Source organism: Filicampus tigris, chromosome 12, assembly GCF_054856515.1.
Source record: "Filicampus tigris isolate MCC_2025a chromosome 12, RoL_Ftig_1.0, whole genome shotgun sequence".
Classification (NCBI taxonomy): domain Eukaryota; kingdom Metazoa; phylum Chordata; class Actinopteri; order Syngnathiformes; family Syngnathidae; genus Filicampus; species Filicampus tigris.
In genome coordinates, this window is record NC_141228.1 from 4,026,915 (window position 1) to 4,046,945 (window position 20,031).

The following is a 20,031-nucleotide window of genomic DNA, read 5'->3' on the forward strand; positions in this document are numbered from 1 at the left end:
CAAGGGGCGCAAATCACCATGTATCAAATATAAGACTGTTTTGATTTTTTTGTTCTGATTGTTGTTGTAGTAGTTGGCAGTGGTCGCGATTTCAAGCGAGCTATGAGCTCCCTCAATGCACCAGTATTGGAGAGACACAGACTTAGTACGCTGGTCTCGCTGTCCATTCTGGCACTCGAAACGGGTATCTGGTGCCGGTCATCAATCTCGTTAAGTTCCTGGTGGGTGTAACGAATGTTGGCAGATCTTATGGTGCATAAACAAACAATGAAATAATACAAAAAAAGAGCGCCATAGAGAATAGTTAGCCGATGCGCATGGTTGCGCTGGCTAGCATGAATGCTTCTTGGCTATTATTAGCGCTACTATACACTGCTGCGGCTCATTAATGAATGAGTAAAAGAATTGCGTGTCTATGTACCAACGGGGTGCATGCGAACCCAGCTGTTTAAACGGGTTTCAGAAGCCTTCCCAGCCTTAAGCCCGCATCTCATTGAGCGGCGGGCTTAGTGTTTATGCGTGTGTGTGAGTGAGTGAGTGAGTGCCAACAGGCGGACCGACAAAAGAGGCAATGAAGCAACGCGAGTGAAATTGATGACAAACACGTGTCAAATCGAGTCCGAAAAAACTAATGTGTCCATTTTTTGTCATCGAGCAATACGTCGATATAGTATTTATCGTGACAGGCCTATAGACCCGTGTCCGTTTCGAGTTACACTGCAGGTCCAAGTGCCTAGTTCGGATTTAATGCCTATTTACATGCATATTTCAAGTGCCACATATCCAATACAGTATGTGTGCGTTTACTTGCACAGAACTTGTGAAACATGCACAAATGCTCAAATTGCACATAAATAACGATGCAAATAAACCTGACACGGACATCAAATATACATGAGATTTGCCAGTTTCACATGTGAAGAGGTGTCATAAAGCACATCACTGACACCCCCAACTCATTTGTGCAGGCAGCCCCCTCACTCCTACATCTCTCCTTTATTACATTCCCATCTAATGTCATCTCATCTTCCTAATCCTTTAGACGAATCTACAATAAAAACCAAAAAATGCACATTTTTTAGCCCGAAAAAAGAGATACGACTGCGATGTGCAATCGACACATTTCTTCTCATACCTGGAAACCACCAGAGCTTCCTATTTGCTTTTATGGATAACGTGACTATGAATGGTTGTGTGCTTGCCTCTTCGCTACGCAATGTCATGAAGTGAATGCCAAACCTAACAGCCAAGCGAGCATGCCTGCCCACAGAGGGTGGAGAGCTGCTCCTGGCAAACACCGGGAACACCGCTTCCCCGCAGAGCCCTTCCAACGCCAGTGTAGCTTCTTCAGGCTGCATGAGTTTCTGACGGACAAAACACTTTAGAATCATACATTCACACTCATGCGGGCCCACGGACATGTCAGGAAGCACACTTCAACCCGCTTACAAATATCTCCAGCACAATTACACCCTAATCTGTCTCGAGATACTGAAATCAAAACCCCCACCTTCCAACCTCCATGTTCTCTCTCTCTCTCTGCCATCTGTGTGAAGTGTTTCTTGGCAGATCGAGGTCCAGACAATCACAGTTGTCGGTGGGTGAAAATGATCTCGCATTGCCAACTCAACTGAACTGTCTTTGGACTGGTTGTAGTAAGGGGCCGGAAGAACCTGGGGCCCAGAGTTTGATTTCAGATCAATTGCAAATGCGTTCCTGATACAGTTCATAGAGATGAATTGCGGCAGAGTATAAAGGGATCGAAGAATACTGCATCCAAAGTAGAAGGAACCGAGGCGACAGTTTGCACGTGTACAAATCACAAGCCGCCACCGCCAGCTCATCACCTGCCTAACAAAGCTAATGCTGTCAATTAACACTAATCTGTTCATTTTACACTTAGGCGAGCACTCCAGAGACAACCATTTGCATACAAAACATTTTCCCTATTATGTCACTTTTAAACCACATTCACATCTAACCACTTGGCAAGGTCTACTTATTCTTTAAGTGGAAGTCAACCCAAACATATTTTTTTCAAGAATATGTTCTATGCAGGCCCGCTAGTTAAAACATTATGATTAGAGATAGACCGATATGTTTTTTTCAGGGCCGATACCGATTATTAGTAGTCAAGTAGGTCGATAACCGATATTTGGAGCCGATATAAATTTTTCATAAAAAAAGACAATATTGGCATCAAAATCTAAAGGAAAAAAAGAAAAAAGTCTCAACTTTGTTGAAACGTCTTTAAGCATATGTTTATTGATCAATTTTTCCCATTTGCATAATATAGGTGTTTTTTTAAACATTATTACTATATTTTTTTTGACAATATACATCTTTTATCAAATTCTAACAAAACGTTCAGGGAGTACCCAGGGTCGTAGAAGACAGTAAATGAAGTTCTCCAAAATTTCAAAATGACAGAAATTTAACTTTCACATATCTTTGTTTTGATTTCAACACACTTTTAAATTGATTTATTATTGGCCTTCAGATGTTTTAAAAAGGCAGATGCCGATATTTTTCAAAACGCAGAATATTGCCGCCGATAATCGGCCCGGCCGGTAATCGGCCCGGCCGATAATCAGTCCATCCCTAATTCTGATTAATATTGTGTTTGCGGAATAGCAGTTAAGCAGCAAAATTCGACCATTTTTAGCCATCTCAGGGGGCAGCCATTTTGTCACTTCTGTCGACTGAATATGACAGCACAGATGCTCAGGTAATGACCAATCATGGCTCAGCTCCAGAAAACAGGTGAGCTGTGATTGGTTGTTGCCTGAGCCCCGAGGGTCTGTGATGTCATTTTCAGTCGACCGAACTGACAAAATGGCCGCCCCAGAGATGGCTAGAAATGGGTGGATTTTGCTGCTTAACTCATATTCCACAAACGTAAATATTAATCAGAATGCCTTGTTTCAACTAGCGGGCCTGCATAGAACATATTCTTGAAGAAAATATGTTTGAGTTGACTTCTACTTTAACAAGAATCATAAACTGTTTCACATCCAAAAAGGACATTAACGGCAAGATCTCGTGTGAATGCTGCTGACAGATTGGAGGACATGAATCATTGAGCGGTTGCTCTCTGATAACAAGGCAACGAATTGTTTGTCACACAGGCTGATTTTTGAAATGCATGAATCCCTTGTGCTGAACATAATTCCGATGAGACAAAGGCTGTTGTTTTCACATTTCCCGGAGGCACTCACACTCGGAACAATCAAATAACCCAAACAGCAAAACCACCTGAAGCTGCTCTAAATCATTCCCTAAACTGCATCTCTGAAGGTGTTGGGACAAATTAAACCATGCACAGTATAATTGGCTTATGCTTTACAAATGAAGTAGAAACGCTCGTTAGCCGCTCACCAATTTTATAAACCAGAGCCCTGTCGGCGTTTGAGCCTGTCAGCCATTGAGTCAGAGCGTTTTGAAGTGGGTGGGAGTACAGAGAGGAAAATGCTCGCTGGGACTGAGAGCGTCAAGGCGTGGGTGAGCCGAGTGGCACCTGGTTTGCGCTCGGTGGGCGTCGGGGGCGGGAGAAGAGGGGGGGAAAGAGCCCAGAGTGAACCCTGAGTGGAAAAGTGGTTCTTGCATGTAGGAGTCGACGGCTAACGGGGCCGGGCGCCTACTTCCACTGTGATTGCAGACATCTGCCTCTGTGGATGGAAAATTGGCTTTGACAGTGCTCCCCCTTTGGTGTAACAATGACTTGCTTTAACAAGAGATGCAGGGGCTTGTGACCTATTAAAAACAGCTGACCTGAACACATGGAGAAGATAAAATAGAGAGTTCCCTGTCCAATTGATGCCCCACGCCCCCCCCCCCCAACACACACATTTTCGCCGTCATCAGCACACTCTCAAACCTTAATGTCAGGGGTATTATTGTTATTGGACCACAATATAAATCCTGCATCCTATTTTTTCCTGTACTATCTATCTATCTATCTATCTATCTATCCATCCATCCATCCATCCATCCATCCATCCATCCATCCATCCACTTTTTAGTAGCACATGTTCCCTCAAGCAGAATGTACTGATTTTTGCGTTCACTATGTCCAGACAATGTGCAGGGCTAATGTATAGTTGTGTAAAAATGATAATACAGTATGTCGTCGATGTCTTGTGAAAAACACTTAAGTCCAATTTCTCCGTTTTTTTCATTTTTACGCTAATGAGTTTTCCACATTACAGACGCATTAACGTGAACATTTTAAAAAATGACAAAATTGGACATATGTGTTTTTCACAGGACAATGACGATATAATAAGATGTGTTTTCAAGTCAAGCGAGTAAAGGTAAAATGTAAGTGACAAAATGGCCGCCCCCGGAGATGGCTAAAAAGGGTTGGACTTTGCTGCTTAACTCATATTGCACAAACGCAATATTAATCAGAATGCCGTGTTTGAACTAGTGGGCTTGCATAAACATATTTTTGAAAAAATATATGTTTGGATTGACTTCTGCTTTAAGTTAAAGTTACTTCCCACCACTGAGCGCAATTGTATCACTCACCTAGTATGCTAGTTAGTTTCAGCTGTTGCTTCCAACATGAACTACAATGAAATAGAAAGTCAGAAAAGGTGTCAAAAATAATTGATTAATTGATGACTATTTTGATAATCGATGAATCGTTTAAAGTCAATGTTTAGTCTGTAGTCCTTCATGAAAGCAGACTACTTAATTAGGGAAAATGTGTTCTGTAGTAATGCAAATGGAAGCGTCGATAGAATAATTGATTCTAAAAATATTCGATAGCGACAGCCCTCATAGAAAATGTTCCTCATCAACGCCCCGCATGCCAGACTTCGCATGATCACTCAAGCCAGACGACTTTGGAAAAGTAGGGCTGGGAAATATGCTGCGAGTGCATGCCTGCTGTACTTGCTGGCAGAGCAGAGTGAAATGACCCAAGGGTTCTTGGACACTGAGCTCTGTGCTCTAATTTACTGTCTTTGCTTGGCAAAGTCCAGTGAAGTACTAGTGACAGCAGAAGAGGCAAGAACATTCTTTCGTATGGCTCCGTGAGCATGACAGCTGTACTGTGGCATAATTGCGCAGTCGCCGGTTTGATCCCTGTATCCGCTATTCGGACGATTAACAGTATATCCGCTCTACAGTGGGAGAGTTTACACAAGGCCATTTTGAAATGAAGACAGATTATTTTGCCTGCTCATTTGTCCAAAAACAAACGTGTGTCAACATTTTGGGAAAATGCTGGTACAAGTCAAGTGGCAGATGTGTGCATGCATGCGGACATCGCATTCATTGATGAATACTGCAGTGGGACGCAGGTCTGTTGTTGTAAGTGTGTCGCCCTAGATAATGAGCTTGATAATGCTTTGCAAGTGAAGTGTACATTTTACTCCACCAGCATTTCTCCCATTACTCAAGTTCTCTACTTGAATTTACACTTTTGAAAAAGACCAAAAGATCAAGCATGTGGTGCTAATGTTAATGGAAATAATTTAGTCCATTTCAATAGCCTATTGCAGATATGTGGGGGACCAAAACTGCCAAAATCAAAAGTAAATAAAAGTGAAAATAATAATTTTATTTACTTTTGACTCTGGCCGTTTTGGTCCTGAAATGCGGAAAGAAATGTTATCCGAATGAGGGAGCGGACTTAAAGGGGAAATCAACCCAAACATTTTTTTTTTTCCAAGAATGTGGCATGGGTTGAACTATTCACCTATTTGGTAGGTTGATGGTGCTCGCTGCACTGACATATCGATCAACAAATTGGCAAATAGCTCAACCCAAGTCACACTTGAGATCGCCCCCTCATTTGAAGAACATTTCCTTCTGCACTGCAGGACCAAAATTGCCAAAATCAAAAATGACTCGATAAAAAAAAAAAATAATTGAAAAAATAAAATAAAATAATATCCAGTGGGTAGAGAAAGTATTCAGACCCCTTGCAGAAGGGGTCTGAATTCGCCAAAATCAAAAATGTTCATTTTATTTCTCATTAATGTACATTCAGCACCAGCACCCTATCTTGACAGAAAAAAAACTGAAATGTAGACATTTGTGCAAATATACGAAAAAAGAAAAACTGAAACATCATATGGTTAATCAAACTGATTGGACTTGATTAGGAAAGGCACACACCTGTCTATATCAGACCTTACAGCTCACAGTGCATGTCAGAGCAAATGAGAATCATGAGGTCGAAGGAACTGCACAAGGAGATCAGAGACAGAATTGTGGCAAGGCACAGATCTGGCCAAGCTTACAAAATAATTTCTGCAGCACTAAGAGCACAGTGGCCTCCGTAATCAAAGCATAAAAGGACCATAGCAACTGCAGAGCAACTGATACATCACGTAAACAACCAATTGTAACACTTTTTTGATTTTGGCAAATGGCTGCAATGACAGAAAGTGATCCATTTCAAGGGGTCTGAATACTTTCTGTACTCACCGTATATAGAAATAAGAACAACAAAAAATCTATAATACAAAATAAAATTAAAAATAAATACAAAAATAAAAATATTCAAAAATAAAAAATAGATAAATAAAAATGTGGAAATAAATACAACCAGTTAAATATCAATGTATTTATTTATTTTATTTGTTTCTATTATATTTTTTTACATTTTGGCAGTTTTAGTCCTCCATACAAATAATGTTTTAAGTAAAATGTTGGTGTTATTCATTCTCATATAAGCACAAAGCACTACATAAAGTACATAAAGTACGGTATGTTAATATGTGGAGGCAACAACGCTATCAAAACTGCTACGGCACATGCAGCCCAAGCACTCAGCATAAGAAAAAAAGATGGACCGGTGTTGGGTCGTGGATGAAGCGCATTATTATTCACGACACATTCTAACTATGCTCCAAAATGGTGACCTCACTATATAAGGCACTACATAGAGGAGATGAGTTTCCTGCACGATTTCTAGCCTAAGAAAGAGTGCAGTATATCTTCTGAAAGATTGTCAGATGTGGTGCTTAGATATCGAGAAATTGCCTGCAGCTGTGCTTGGCCAACAGTGCCTGACAAGCTAACGAAGTTTAAAAGACACTTAAGGAGTCACACAGACAGAGAAATGATGCTGCCCGCCTCAAGGATAAACAGTGTGTCCATCAGTAGATAACTACTTACAGTAGCCTATAGTTTGAGTGCTTAAAAGATGAAAGAGATGTGTACCATTTCGCCCAAAAATTCAATGTCCAGTTCAATGTCCGTTACTTTGCTCGTGAAAGTCGGCCGAAGTTTGCAGTCGGAATCCGTAACGGACGCTCCGGATTAGAGCCGCAATGGGCAAGACGAGATCGGTCTAACAAAAAAAAAATGAAAAAAAGTTTGTTGTTTTTTTTCCCCCGTACAAAAATGGTTATACGGCGTACACAATTTGAAATGATCAAAAAACGTATAAAATACAGGGAAAACGTACGTATGTTAATGAGCCAACTAAAACAGCGCACATTGTTAAATACCCTTCTGACAGAGTCAGAAAAAAGTAAACATTGTCCAGAGTATTTATTTAGTAGTTATTAGATTGTGCTCATATGACTGTTGTGTCTGCATGATTGGGTTGACTTCCTCATTGATCAAAGTAAGTAAAGTAAGCTTTAATTACACTGGCATAATCACCTGTTTTCTGAAGCTGAGCCATGATTGGTCGTTACCTGAGCCCGGAGCAACTGTGATGTCATTTTCAGTTGACGCTTCAGTGTGGGCCAAACGAACAACCAGCACGTCTACGGAGAGATCCCGAGGCGTTTGCTTTGTTCAGTGTGCGAGACAGCCAGGACAATATGGTCTGTTTCACCATGACAACGATGCTAGCCACAAGGGCCTGAGCATCCGACAGTCCCTGGCCAAGAAGAACATTGATGCGTAGGAGAAAAACTTTAGAAGCATTCTACTCTGCAGGTACAACTATATTATGAAAAAGTACAAATGAAAGACAACACAAATTTAACTGTAAAATGAATTTTATCACATCCACATTGCAATAAATCTCAATTTGATAAGCTTATATGATACAGTACAGGAGGGGGCGATGTACATCCTTCAGTTTGATTTAATGTTACGTCTGAATGCACATACGGCATATAGAACAGCTGCTGAACACTGTTTAAAAACCTTTGACAATTTAAAAAAAAAAAGAAAAAAAAATTCAAATGCCCAACACAAAAATCTAAAATTAAAAAAAAAATAATACTCTCACACATAAAAAAAACAACAGGTGATTAGTCTGCTTGGCCTGAAATTGAGACTTGTAAACCCCGTTAGCCAACTGAACTCCAAACACTCATCGAATAAGAGTAGTCTAAGTATTGATAAGGAAACAGGTCAATATTATAACAAGATTATAAAGATGAATGAAGTCTTAATATTAAGAGCAAAATCTTAATGTTACAGTGAAAGGTGTAATATGAGAGACAACGTTGTAAATTAATGAGTGCACAGTTATAAGTTTATGCTCTTAATATTCCGGCTATAGTCTTGTAAAATTTCAAATTCATTAAATTAGATGTCCTTACATTACACTTTGAAAAATGACTTTTCCCCCCTAATATAGATACGTTATTCGTGCAAAATTATGACTCCAAATTCTGTTTGTCTTTTTTGTCTTGTCAGTGTGGCCCCTCCTGCTTCATAGTTTGACAGACTCATTAATTTTCTAACGAGGCACGCACGCCAAAATAAGGAAAACAAATGTACTGTAGCTTGTAGGGCTTGTTTGCATTGCTCACAGCAGAATACGACACTTCAGCTTTTTTTTTTTTTTTTCAGTTATTTACCTGCATAAAAATGTACCGTTGTTCTCTTTCCATATCTACAATAAATTTTGGAGCTTTGACAATATGCAATAAAACTTTGAAAAACTGTAAGTCTCATGTAAAAGCGAGTAAGTATGAATTCTTCCAAGTACTGATTTCCATCCAATATGGACCTAATCAAAAATAAACCTAAAACATATCCAAGGCATCCTTAAAATCTCAAGACACCATGAACACTTCGATTTCAAGCCAAACATCAGAGGATCATCAGGCTTACTTGGCAACAATAAAAATGGAGTGAAAGCTATCTATGATTCTCCCTTTATACTACATAAAGAATCTGTGGAAAACAATAAACATATTTGTACCAAAAAGTCAAAATTTGACCACATAATCAAAACCACTGAGAGCTGATCGGGTCACGGTGGCTCTTCATCAGGAGGAAAACTAAGTGGATTAATCAACTATATTCTATAGTACTATCTTGAGGAAAAATACAACAATTCATTCAATAAAAATGCACACGCACACAGTAAACAAGTTCTTCCTGTCATTTTTCTTGTGCGGACCAGCTACCACATAGAGAAATGTCCTCGCAAAAAAAAAAGAAAAAAAACAAAAAAACAAATCATCCACACACACTTTTGAGTGGTTCGACCACAGAAGAGAGAGCAGACAGGCCTCTCCTCTGCAAAACAGCAGCATCACTCCCTCCCATTCTTCTTCTTCAACATATGGTTTTCAAACTTGGCCATTTCTTAGCTTCCAGTACAGTTCTGAAGACACGTCGCCAGAGTCTCCAGGTATCAGGGCGCAGCAAATTTTCAGCAGTGTCTAAAATTGTTCAGCTGGTTGTAAAGGCTGCCAACTTGCTTGTTGTGAGATGATACAGAAAGAATGTTCCGTCCAGAAACTGTACACACAAAATAGTTCCAGTTGAATCACGCAAAGCCGTTTGAGCGTTCAATAGTCTTGACGTCCAGCTTCGGGTCCATGTGCTACGTTGTCTTACGAGTAGTACATCCACAAAGAGTGTATTTGATATCAAGGGCATCACTCAAACGGCTTTCCGTTGTTGAATTGCAAATCACACAGCTCGTGATTGTGTAGAAACGGCAATTGACTCAACAATGCGCGTGTAGACAAATATCACACGAGCGGCTGCAGCTCGTTTCTGTCCGGCAAAGTTGAATAAATATTTGTATTATTTAGAACAAAAAAATCTTTATAGTGTTTTTCTATTTGTGTAAATGATCTTAGAATGTTGTTTCCTTGTAAGGTTTATGAATGTGGATAGCGAGTCCTGTGATCCAGTGGTGAGGACAAGTAACACACCGAAACGATCCACTGCTTTGCGTTCGTGTTGGCCCTCCACGGGAAATGAAGCTTGCTCAAAGGATTAAGCCTGCGGCTGCTCCAGTGAGCTTCCCCCGAAATGGCCTTTTTTTTTTTTCAAGGTTGCTCTTAAGAGTCCGGAAGGCCCGATTCCTTCAGAAAACAAAGTAAAGAAAAAAATGTTTTCCCATGTTCAGTGTGTGTAAAAGAAACACATTTTGAGTTCAGGTCTTTGAAATAAAAATATCGGCAACAATGTGAAGTGTCTTCTTCAAAGCCTGTTTCCCGAAATTGTAGCCCTGTCGCAGATCAGCACTCGGCATCCACGCTGTGAACGGTGACCGCCGCTTGGAGGTGGTGCGTGTGCAGCGGGTGATGGTGTGTGTGCGTGTGTCGGTAGGGGTAGAATTTGTGGCTGAGTAAGGCTGCCGTCTGAGGGGGGGTGTCCAGGTCCAGGTCATCGTCGTGGTTACTGACATCCACGCCCGCCGAAAGTGGGTCGTTGTTACCCGGTGGATTCTCGCTGTCCTCTTGAGGGCTCATGGTGCTGTAGCCTGGAGAAAGCACATGAAGAATGAATGAATTCATCAGCTTTACAGTGTTCCCCCACATATGTTGCAGTTCATCTTTTAGACCCCCAATAAATCGTTCATTTTTTATTTGTTTTTGTTGTTTGTCTTCAACAGTACACAAGCAGGTCCAAATTTAGAAAATGGCAAATTGTTTCAACACATTTCTTTTGTCAGTACCTTCACACTGAGGCAACACACAGAGGCTAAATACGGTAAGCTAGCTAGCAAACAGCGACACAAATGAAGAGACAGAACATGGGATCACCGCGACAGAAATTGTTTTCTAGTCACTCTCACTTTTGAAATCGAGAAATGTTTCCACATTGTGCTGGTGTTAAATATTACCGTGGCATGTCAAATTTGGCGTTTGATTCGAGTGTTACGCTGTCTTCAGATAACTTCACTCACAAAACAACACTTTTATTCAGGCTATTTGTGTTTTGTAAGCAATGTTGCGAGTCGAAACACATTACAAAACTAGCGATTTACAGAAACATTCCGTTTCTTAGCAACTAAATAAGGCAACATATTACACAAAACTACGGTGCCCTATAAAGACATTTCATTACATTATGTGCTGTCAACACTAAATATCGCCATGCACTGGGCCTTCACAGGTGCTTTGGGTCACAGGGGACGCACCACAGCCGCTCATTTAGAACACACCAAACATGCGGAAGAAGGTGCTCTGGTCAGATGAAACCAAAACGCAACTTTTTGGGCAAAATGTAAAACGTTATGTGGTGGTGGCGGCGCCATGGTCCGGGGGCTGCTGTTCTTCAGCGGGGACAAGGAAGATGGTTCCGATTGATGGGACGATGGATGGAGCCAAATACATGGCCATTTAGGAAGAAAACCCGTTGGAGTCTGCAAAAGACCCGAGACTGAAAACAAATTTCATTATTTCAATTAAATTGATTTTCTGTTTGAACAAATTGCCACACAGTTGAGCGCTAACTGCCAAAATGCCGGCCGTAGTTTGTGGGAAGGTGAGTTGCATCAGCGACGCAAGTAAGTTGACATGCTGTAACCCACCAGTGGATTAAACAGAGCAACATTGTAGCAATTTGCGCAGACATTATTGGTAAAACTCTGTATACTCCCTCTCACTGCTATAATTCAGTTATTTATTTATTTTTTCTCCTGTCAAAAAAGGATCCCAATATGTCCAATTTATTGCATTGGCACAAGAAACAGGACCAATTAAAAAGCAGTAATAAAGGCCTCAAGCCTTTAAATACAACCACATAGAGTACATGAGCATTGAGATAACACTCTTTTTGGCACCCAAGTCCCTCCCCAGGCTAGTTTCCACCATATGTTGCCACACAATGATAATAATTAAAAAAAAAAAAAAAACATGGATATGCGTGTATATTCTTGAGCCATTTCTCTTGTTCTTGGACATAACATCAAACCTGAGGTCGCAGAAAGGCTTGCTAGCATAGACGTTAACTGGCCCAACGGGACAACCAGTGATAAAAGTGATGCAATAAAAAACACTGAAAACAACCCAGAGATCAGAGCACAAATACACACAAAAGTACCCGACTCCAAACTTAATGGACATAAGACATAATGGAGCCCCCCCCCCCCCGATTTAAAACAATTCCCTTGCACCTTGATGTCTGTTACATGCTTTCGTGTTTTCAGGAGCTGGCCCAGACTTAGCAAATGAACAAGTGCACCCCGCCCCACATACTGAATGCTATGTCGACACTAAATTGTCCTTTTAAAGACTTTGTAGGAGTATTCCGAGCAGAATCACTCCAAGGCAATACTTAAGAGCAGCCGAGTGTAGGAGGACACCTTTGACCCAGCGCAGAGAAGTGGCGCCTTTAAAGTGTCTACTTAGTAATGTATTTACTTTTAATCCCTGATGGACTAACACCCACTCTCTCTCACGCTATTTTTTTCCAACTCATCTTCCTTTGTGTTGCACTCAGATGTCTCATCTTTCGTCATTTTTGCATCTTGGGGAAAGTGGCGAGTGGAAGTGTCCTTGAGTGAGCCACTGAACTACTATCACCTACTCTAGTCTTGATTCCCTGCATGTGGAGCAGTATGACTATAGCATAGACGTGCTACATGAATGCCAGCCATGCATTGCGCCATTTGGCTTCCACTGAACTTGACCTCATCCTCTGTTACACAACGTGCATCTCTCTATAGCTTCATCGTACGTCGCTACGCTCTTGAACACTGCGCTGAAAGATTCTCGTAGCCCACTCATCTTCATCATTTGTCTGTTATCATCGGTTACGCAACAGCTAGCAGAGACGCTCTGATGCGGTGCCTTACGTGGGTGTGAAGAGCCCACGTGAAAGGAACTGTCCATCCACCCACATTCAGTGAAAGCCAGAGCCTGGCTGCTAACACACTCACAATAGGACGTGTTTAAAAACAAGACGCCCCATGAACAGAACATTACAGTTGAACCGTAAACGTAAAGGACCGTAATTTCGCGAGTATAATACGCTCTCTGTATAATAGACCCCACGACCCAAAATCACCCTTCGGATGCATTTTTTGCACTCGACTCATGTATAATGTGCTCCCCCAATTTTCTGTTATCTATGCCCAAAAGTTGTGAATCTCTCATGTTCATACACATTTTTTTGGGGGGGCGTAAACAGAAGGGTTGTCAACACTTGAGCCAACAGATATGAATATCGGTAGCGGTACCAAGATACAACATGTATCAACAGGGACGTGACAACGGACTCCTTTCGGCCATTTTTCGTGAGGTGACCTTCGTGTGGTCACGTCGCGCAGGTGGGTTTTGCACTCATCTCAGACAAATTAGCTCTGCCTTGTTGAAAAAGGGTTTTCCGCCTCCATTTACAGATATGATGTACAGTGGAATCTCTTCTGTCGCCTCGTTTTCATTTTGATGATTTTCATGCAGTATTTCGATGTTTATCACACGCACGGCGTGATAACTCATCTTTGACCGCAAAAAAGTGCTGACAGCTATCTGCAACATTTATATCGACCACACTACATCATTTTGAGATATTTGGGGACATGCAGACACAGTGACGTCAAATTTGTACAGGGAGGAAGAAAATTGCACACGGAAGAAAATTCTACACGCCTAACCTTGAATGGGGGGAGACGCAGGGGAGCTGTCCAACGGGATAAGCGAGCCATCTGTGACATCGACCGTGTGGGAATCTCAGGTAGCCAAACAAAAAACAGGCAGACGGAGTCGCACTGCAGAAATGGCTTTTATGGCACACGTCGTTGTTACCTCTGCTTATCTCGACTCAAAATGCTTCTCTTTGCTCTTACATGTCCCTAAACAGCCGCAGACCGCTTCGCACAGACACTCAGCCAGAGGCCATTCTATTGTAACAATGGAAAAAGTTTCCAACTTTTCTGCCCGCTTTTTGAAGCCTTTAAAATGTCAGAACGTCTTTCACTCTTAACATATTGACAGAATTTAAACAATGGTGTGTATCTTTATTCCACCTCTTTCCGGTGACATTGATCTTACAGGGAAACAAATATACATATTTTAATTTTCATTCATGTGGATTGCACACACTTGGGCGTTGAGAAAAAAGTACACCTCATGAAAACGGGTGCGAAATGAGCAAGTTACAACTTCATTGCATGGATTGTATTTCGATAGGAACGTCAACCTCCCCAACATGGCCGCCATGTAGACCACGTTGATAGCCAGCTGCTTTCAGAGCTAAGAGAATATCCACAAGCATACAGTGCTAACATATTTAGTATTATTTTGTATGTATGATCAATACAAATAGAGGGGGAAAAAAAGACCAAGACATGCGCCAATTAGTTCCTAAGGTGATCGATGGTTGTTACAATGACTATTTGGAGAAATACTGTTGCTGTTTATAGTTTGAGGAGCCCACTTTTATACAACACATCAGGTAAGACATGTTGTTAAATAATGCTAAGTGAGCAGCGAAAATGATGTACAACTGGAGCACTTAGAAAGGTAACATGTCATTTACAGTAACTTCATGTTCTTTCCATCAGACAAGCAAGTCCACTTTGAAGAGTTGGATGCCTTGTTGTTGTTATGCTAGTGTTAGCCTAACGACCAGAAGTGAGCACGCCGCCCTTCTCCAAATTCGGAACTGGTGAATGCTTATTTTGAGTCCATTATGTTATTGTAGAGCTGAAAAAGGGAGTCGGAAGAGGTAGATCACAGAAAAGAATGAATTAAACATACTACTCAAAACTATGAGAGTTTGAGAGGATAAACTAGGAAGTACTGTAACCCCTGAAGTCCAGTGTGCGTGGAACATACTAATCAGTCCTTAGTTGTACTCTAATCGAGTCTTTTGGGGAATTGTGTCATCACAATTCTGACATCACAGTTGCTCACAACCAATCACGGCTCCCCTGATTTCTGAAGTTGATTTAACTGTTTAACTCATATTCCACAAAGACAGTATTAATCAGAATGCCATGTTAAGACTAGTGAAGGTGCATAGAACATATTATTGCAAATATTTTTGGGGGGTTGACTTCCGTTTTAAATGCAGTTTGTACTTGAGCAATTACGTCAAGTCGAACGACCTCAAAGTTTTGCCACCCATGCATTTTCTATGCTGCTTATTAGGCTCGCGTATGAGCTAAAGCCAATCCCCGCTGAGAGTTGGGGCACAACCTGGACTAGTTGCTTACTTATGTTTTAATAGTTTCAATAGTCATTTCACAAAAACTGCATGATGCAACGGTTTGGCTGAGACAGTGCGGATGCATCCTGTTTGATTTGAAATTAGAACAAACTTGACCACGGTTTGTGTTCATTTTACAGACGTGAACACGGGTGACCTCTTGGTGATCCAACTATTTTCTACATTGCATATCTGTTTTAGGGTCATGGGGGAGTAGGAGTCTATCTCAGCTGACACCTACAGGCAATTCCGAATGTTCAATTAACCTACAAGGGGGCTGGCTCGTGCTGTGGGGCGGCAAAGCTAAGCGTGCACCAACTCGACTGTACTGCAGTCCCGTCATTCAGCGTCAGCAACTCTTCCTGAAAAATTACAAGACTTTTTTTTTTTTTTTTAAACATCTATTCTTCAAGAGTTAAAGTTTAGAGGGAACCAAGCAGTCTCGTCCAACCTGACTGACGAAGTCAGTGATTAAAAGATGTGTCCTTATACTTTTGTGCCAATGAGAGTTGAAGTAAGGTGCCTTACCATGGTCACTCTCTGTGCCAGATCTTCCCCAGTACCGCCGTCGTCGTTCTGGAGTGTGGGTGTGTCTCTCGATCACCGCAGCAATAAATCGAGTATTACTTACTGCAAGCAAGGAAAGCACACACATAATTTAGATGGAACACAATGTGTCAACATCTGCTCTGGAGGCACTCTCAGAGTTTCCAGGAGAAAAAAAAAAGCGGCTATTCTTTCAAAAGTATCCTCTCTTATTCCACAATTGGATATTGTAATTCTTTATCCGATGTGTATTTTGACAGGAGAATGTCAGAGACCTTATTATTAAGTCACCTGGGAACTGTCTCTGATCTCGTCACACTGCAATGCTTTATTGACACTCTCATTTGAATGATTTCACCGTCAGGTGATACCGCGAACATAACTTACTTATGCCTCGGTCCTCGTGGCTGTCATCATCCCTCTCATCTCTGTCATTATCCAGGTTGGACATTCTCACCGACATTTCTGGTGCAACGGCGGGAAAGATAAGAAAGTTGAGTCACAATGTAAGATCAATTCTGTTAAGATGAAAATGTGTGACGCATCACACTGCATAAAACCTAGGAACGCTTCAAAAGAAAAAAAAAAACAAGACTGACAACCAATTAGCGTTTAGAGACACATACTCCAACAACACCATTCCATGCTTTTTAAGTGAAATGCAAAGACCAGAACAAACAGAAATGAAAACAAGGCCTCAGCTGTGCTGATCAAAACAAAAGACAGACTAACAAATTGAGCATCTGACTTTCTCTTTCTCTTCAATAACCGGCACAATCTTCTCTACTTGCAGCAGGGCTCGGTCATTATTCCCCGCCAATAGTTGGATGGGGTTTGTAAATTTGTTGGAGACGCAGGTGATGCTTTTGAGTGCAACAGTCTTACCTTGTGCTGCCAGTGGCGACATGTGCTGATGCGAGCGGCGGTGGATCTGGTGTCTGTACGCGTACACGGCCAATACCAGCACCATGATGCATCCCATAATACCCCCGGCAACCGGACCCACGGGGGCACCCTTGATCATGTTCAAAGATGCCACCTCCTCGTCTGTAAAAGAGACAAAGAGGCGGAGGTTGGAAGTTAGTTCGAAAGCATTTGAGATGATGCGACAGCGAGCCAGAAGCATATTAAACAAAACGACTGCTGTGCTACATTGTACTTGCATTTCTTTTTGCTCTCTAAAAAACATGCAACTGCAGAGGCAGATGAACAATATGCCTGAAGAGGGGGAAGAGTCACTTAGTGCATTTGTGTGGTCTACAAAGACATTTCTGCTGCACCATAAAAAAGAGATGCTGATGTTTTTTGCTACCGCAAGTGTCTGGACAGTTCTAGAAATCACAAACTATGTAGGCATTAAGTGACTGACCGAGGAGGCCCATGGTGTCCACATATGGACTCTTTGCACCGACAATGCCCCCGAAGCACTCCTTCTGCAGGGCACAGTACGGCTTGTCCAGATGGGTCTTGCCATCGCTGTCCACCATGCACCACTCGCAGTCCAAAACACCAAAGCAGTCGCTGAAACAGAATACACTACTATTAGTATTTCATTCTTTTCAATCAACAGGAAAAAATACAACCTTTTTTGGGTTGTATTCTCACAACGATAATCGTCTTCACTGGTGTCTGGTTTTGAGTTCTCAACTTTATACTCAAATGTGATGTAATTGTCCTCTTCTTCTCAATTTTCCCATTTGTTCTTTTGCCTTTTCCACACAAGGCTTCCTACGGGCTTATGATTGGCTAATATACATGTTCAATACAGGTATTATAATATCACCAACTGATCATGTGACACGCTTGACAACCTGCAAAGGTTTTTTTTTTTCATTTGGACTACATCTCCATTTTTGTAGAGCAATTTCTTGTAGCGGTGAAATTGTAAACGTCAGGGGGAATTTCAAAGTCAACTCCAATTTGAATTTCTACTCATGACCACTAGATGGCACTGAACAACAAGTTACAAGAGCATGGTTAGTTGGTCTCATCCTGGAATTAATCTACTCCATAGAACAAGGAGCATCAATTAAACTTTGGAGGACTTCTTTCTTTGCGGCCAAAACGTTGCTAAAGGCTCATTTATGTTGCCTCAAAATCCACACTATTCATTTGCACTTTATTGCTTTGTCCTACCGAGCTCTCTCTGTTTGGTTAGCTTGCGAGTTCTGTCGTAAAAACTCTGGTTTGTGAATCAACTCTTGTTTTAAAGTGGCCACACCTCATCCCGCCTTTTCAATCCCATAAATGACTTCCGGCGAACAAACGGTTTGATTGGTTTATCACAACAAGAGATAACGAAATGCTAAACATGGCTGCCTACACCGCCAGTGACAAAAAACAAATGTCCATGTGACGATGCACAACCTCACTTTATTTAACCGCAAATGACCGTGGGTCCGCATGAGACCTTGATTTGGCCTGGACCCGGACCACAATCCGCAATTTGAATTTACCTGCACTACCACCTAGTAGAATTCACTAACTAGATAATTCAGTGCATGTGTTCATACGCGATGTTCGTGTTCACCTGCTGCTGTATCTCTGGCTGCAGCGAGTGTTGATACATTGAGGCAGTGTGTCTTGTAGACTGGGATCGATCACGTTCAAATTGATTGGTTCCTGATGTACCTCACAGCTCGGATTTCTGTCAAACGCAATACAGAAAATACATTTAGCATGAAATGCGTTGCACTGATTGTTGTCTTTTTCATGTAAGTGAATGCAAAAGAGCCCCCAAAAGATGAGAGTGACAGTTTTTTGATTATAACAAAAGGAGAGAAAAAATATATCTGATGACGGAAAAAAAAAAATTAATTGCACGTCTTCCTGAAAGCGAGGGCGGACGTGACACTCAGAGGCTTGTAATGCCTGATGAAAGAAGGTGGGTGAAAGCAGAGATGCGAGAGACACTGAATGATGGACAGTTCGGCAGCAAGAAAGGAGGACAATTGGAGACAGCGACGACAACAAGAAAGGCACAACACTGAGAACAAGTACGAAAATTCAGTTAAAAACACCCAGACATTGACAATGGAGCTAGGAACATACATCCCTTGACATTTAAAACAAGCACACATGCATTCAGGGCATAACTCTGAGTCGGTCACAAATAATTGCATCTCTGACACTCAAAAAGATTTACAAGAAATGTTGTGTGGATCAGCACTACTGACCTGTTTTCAGAATTGGTGAGGTTGCCAGTACACTCATTCACCTCTAGAGGGCACTCACATGGGCACTCGCACTCATTCTGCTCCATTCTAAAATGTACAGAAAAGTGTTTCAATGAGTCCGAGGGGAGGAAATGTTGATCTTTTAACTCTTCTCAACAGACACCTAGACAAACATGTGTGCACTTCAAATTTGGAAAGAGGTAATTGTCTCGTGAAACGGTACCTGTGGCAGTTGAGACAAAGGCGGTCCACTGTGCTGCAAGCGCAGAAGGCCAGAGAGTCACATGTCTCGTTGACGATACCGGCAAAGGCGTTGGTGCCAGGTATTCGGGTCAAACGATACTTAGAGCAATGGCTGCCGTGGACAAGGTTGGTTAGGTCCCCCTGAGGAAGACAAGACAGTGTGAATATGAATAAGATAAAAGTGAACTGCAAAACACAGCAAATAGAAACACTGGTCCGATTTAATTAATTGACTCTAGCAAGCTTCAGACATAAAGTGAGAACCTCGATGCCTAATTCAATGTTGCACCACCTCAGATGACCACGTGGGGGCAGCGTTAGCTCACATAACAAAGGCTTTCCTTTAGCCTGTCCTTACTATGATGCTTGTGTTGAACTTGTAGAAACGCTGCACAGTTCGATCACTGAAGCTGTTGCACAGGTTCTTCTTTACAAAGTTGGGGTGGTTCAGTATATCATTGGCAACCAGTGGCTCCTGGAAAGAATGATAATAAAATAATAATAATAATTAAAAAAAAATGTAGAATAAGATTTTTTTAAACATGTCAGCGACACTAATATATTTTATGTTAATAATTATCTCGTTTCTATTTTTTTGAATGCATAACAAAATTGTGAATGTCGTGGGCCATATAAATGTCCCAAATGTCAATAGCAGCATATTTTGTTGTCGTAGTCCAATAATCTATTTGTATGTTTTTTGTGCATTTAAGCCTTGTGTCCTAGTGAGGATAAGCGG

General features: G+C 41.4%; 1 protein-coding gene across 1 annotated transcript in view; it reads right to left on the minus strand.

Moving 5' to 3' along the window:
- Positions 1-7,952: 7,952 nt before the first annotated feature.
- The window catches only part of cachd1 (cache domain containing 1), an 89,709-nt gene continuing 77,630 nt past the window's right edge, over positions 7,953-20,031 (minus strand). The window contains exons 19-27 of the mRNA XM_086046873.1: positions 19,651-19,767; positions 19,273-19,433; positions 19,050-19,136; positions 18,404-18,520; positions 17,243-17,394; positions 16,759-16,920; positions 16,261-16,338; positions 15,856-15,957; positions 7,953-10,651 (exon numbers count right to left, since the gene is read on the minus strand). Of these exons, the coding sequence (XP_085902999.1) occupies positions 10,407-10,651; positions 15,856-15,957; positions 16,261-16,338; positions 16,759-16,920; positions 17,243-17,394; positions 18,404-18,520; positions 19,050-19,136; positions 19,273-19,433; positions 19,651-19,767 (1,221 nt within the window). The 3' untranslated portion in view covers positions 7,953-10,406. The remainder of the gene's footprint in view (positions 10,652-15,855; positions 15,958-16,260; positions 16,339-16,758; positions 16,921-17,242; positions 17,395-18,403; positions 18,521-19,049; positions 19,137-19,272; positions 19,434-19,650; positions 19,768-20,031) is intronic.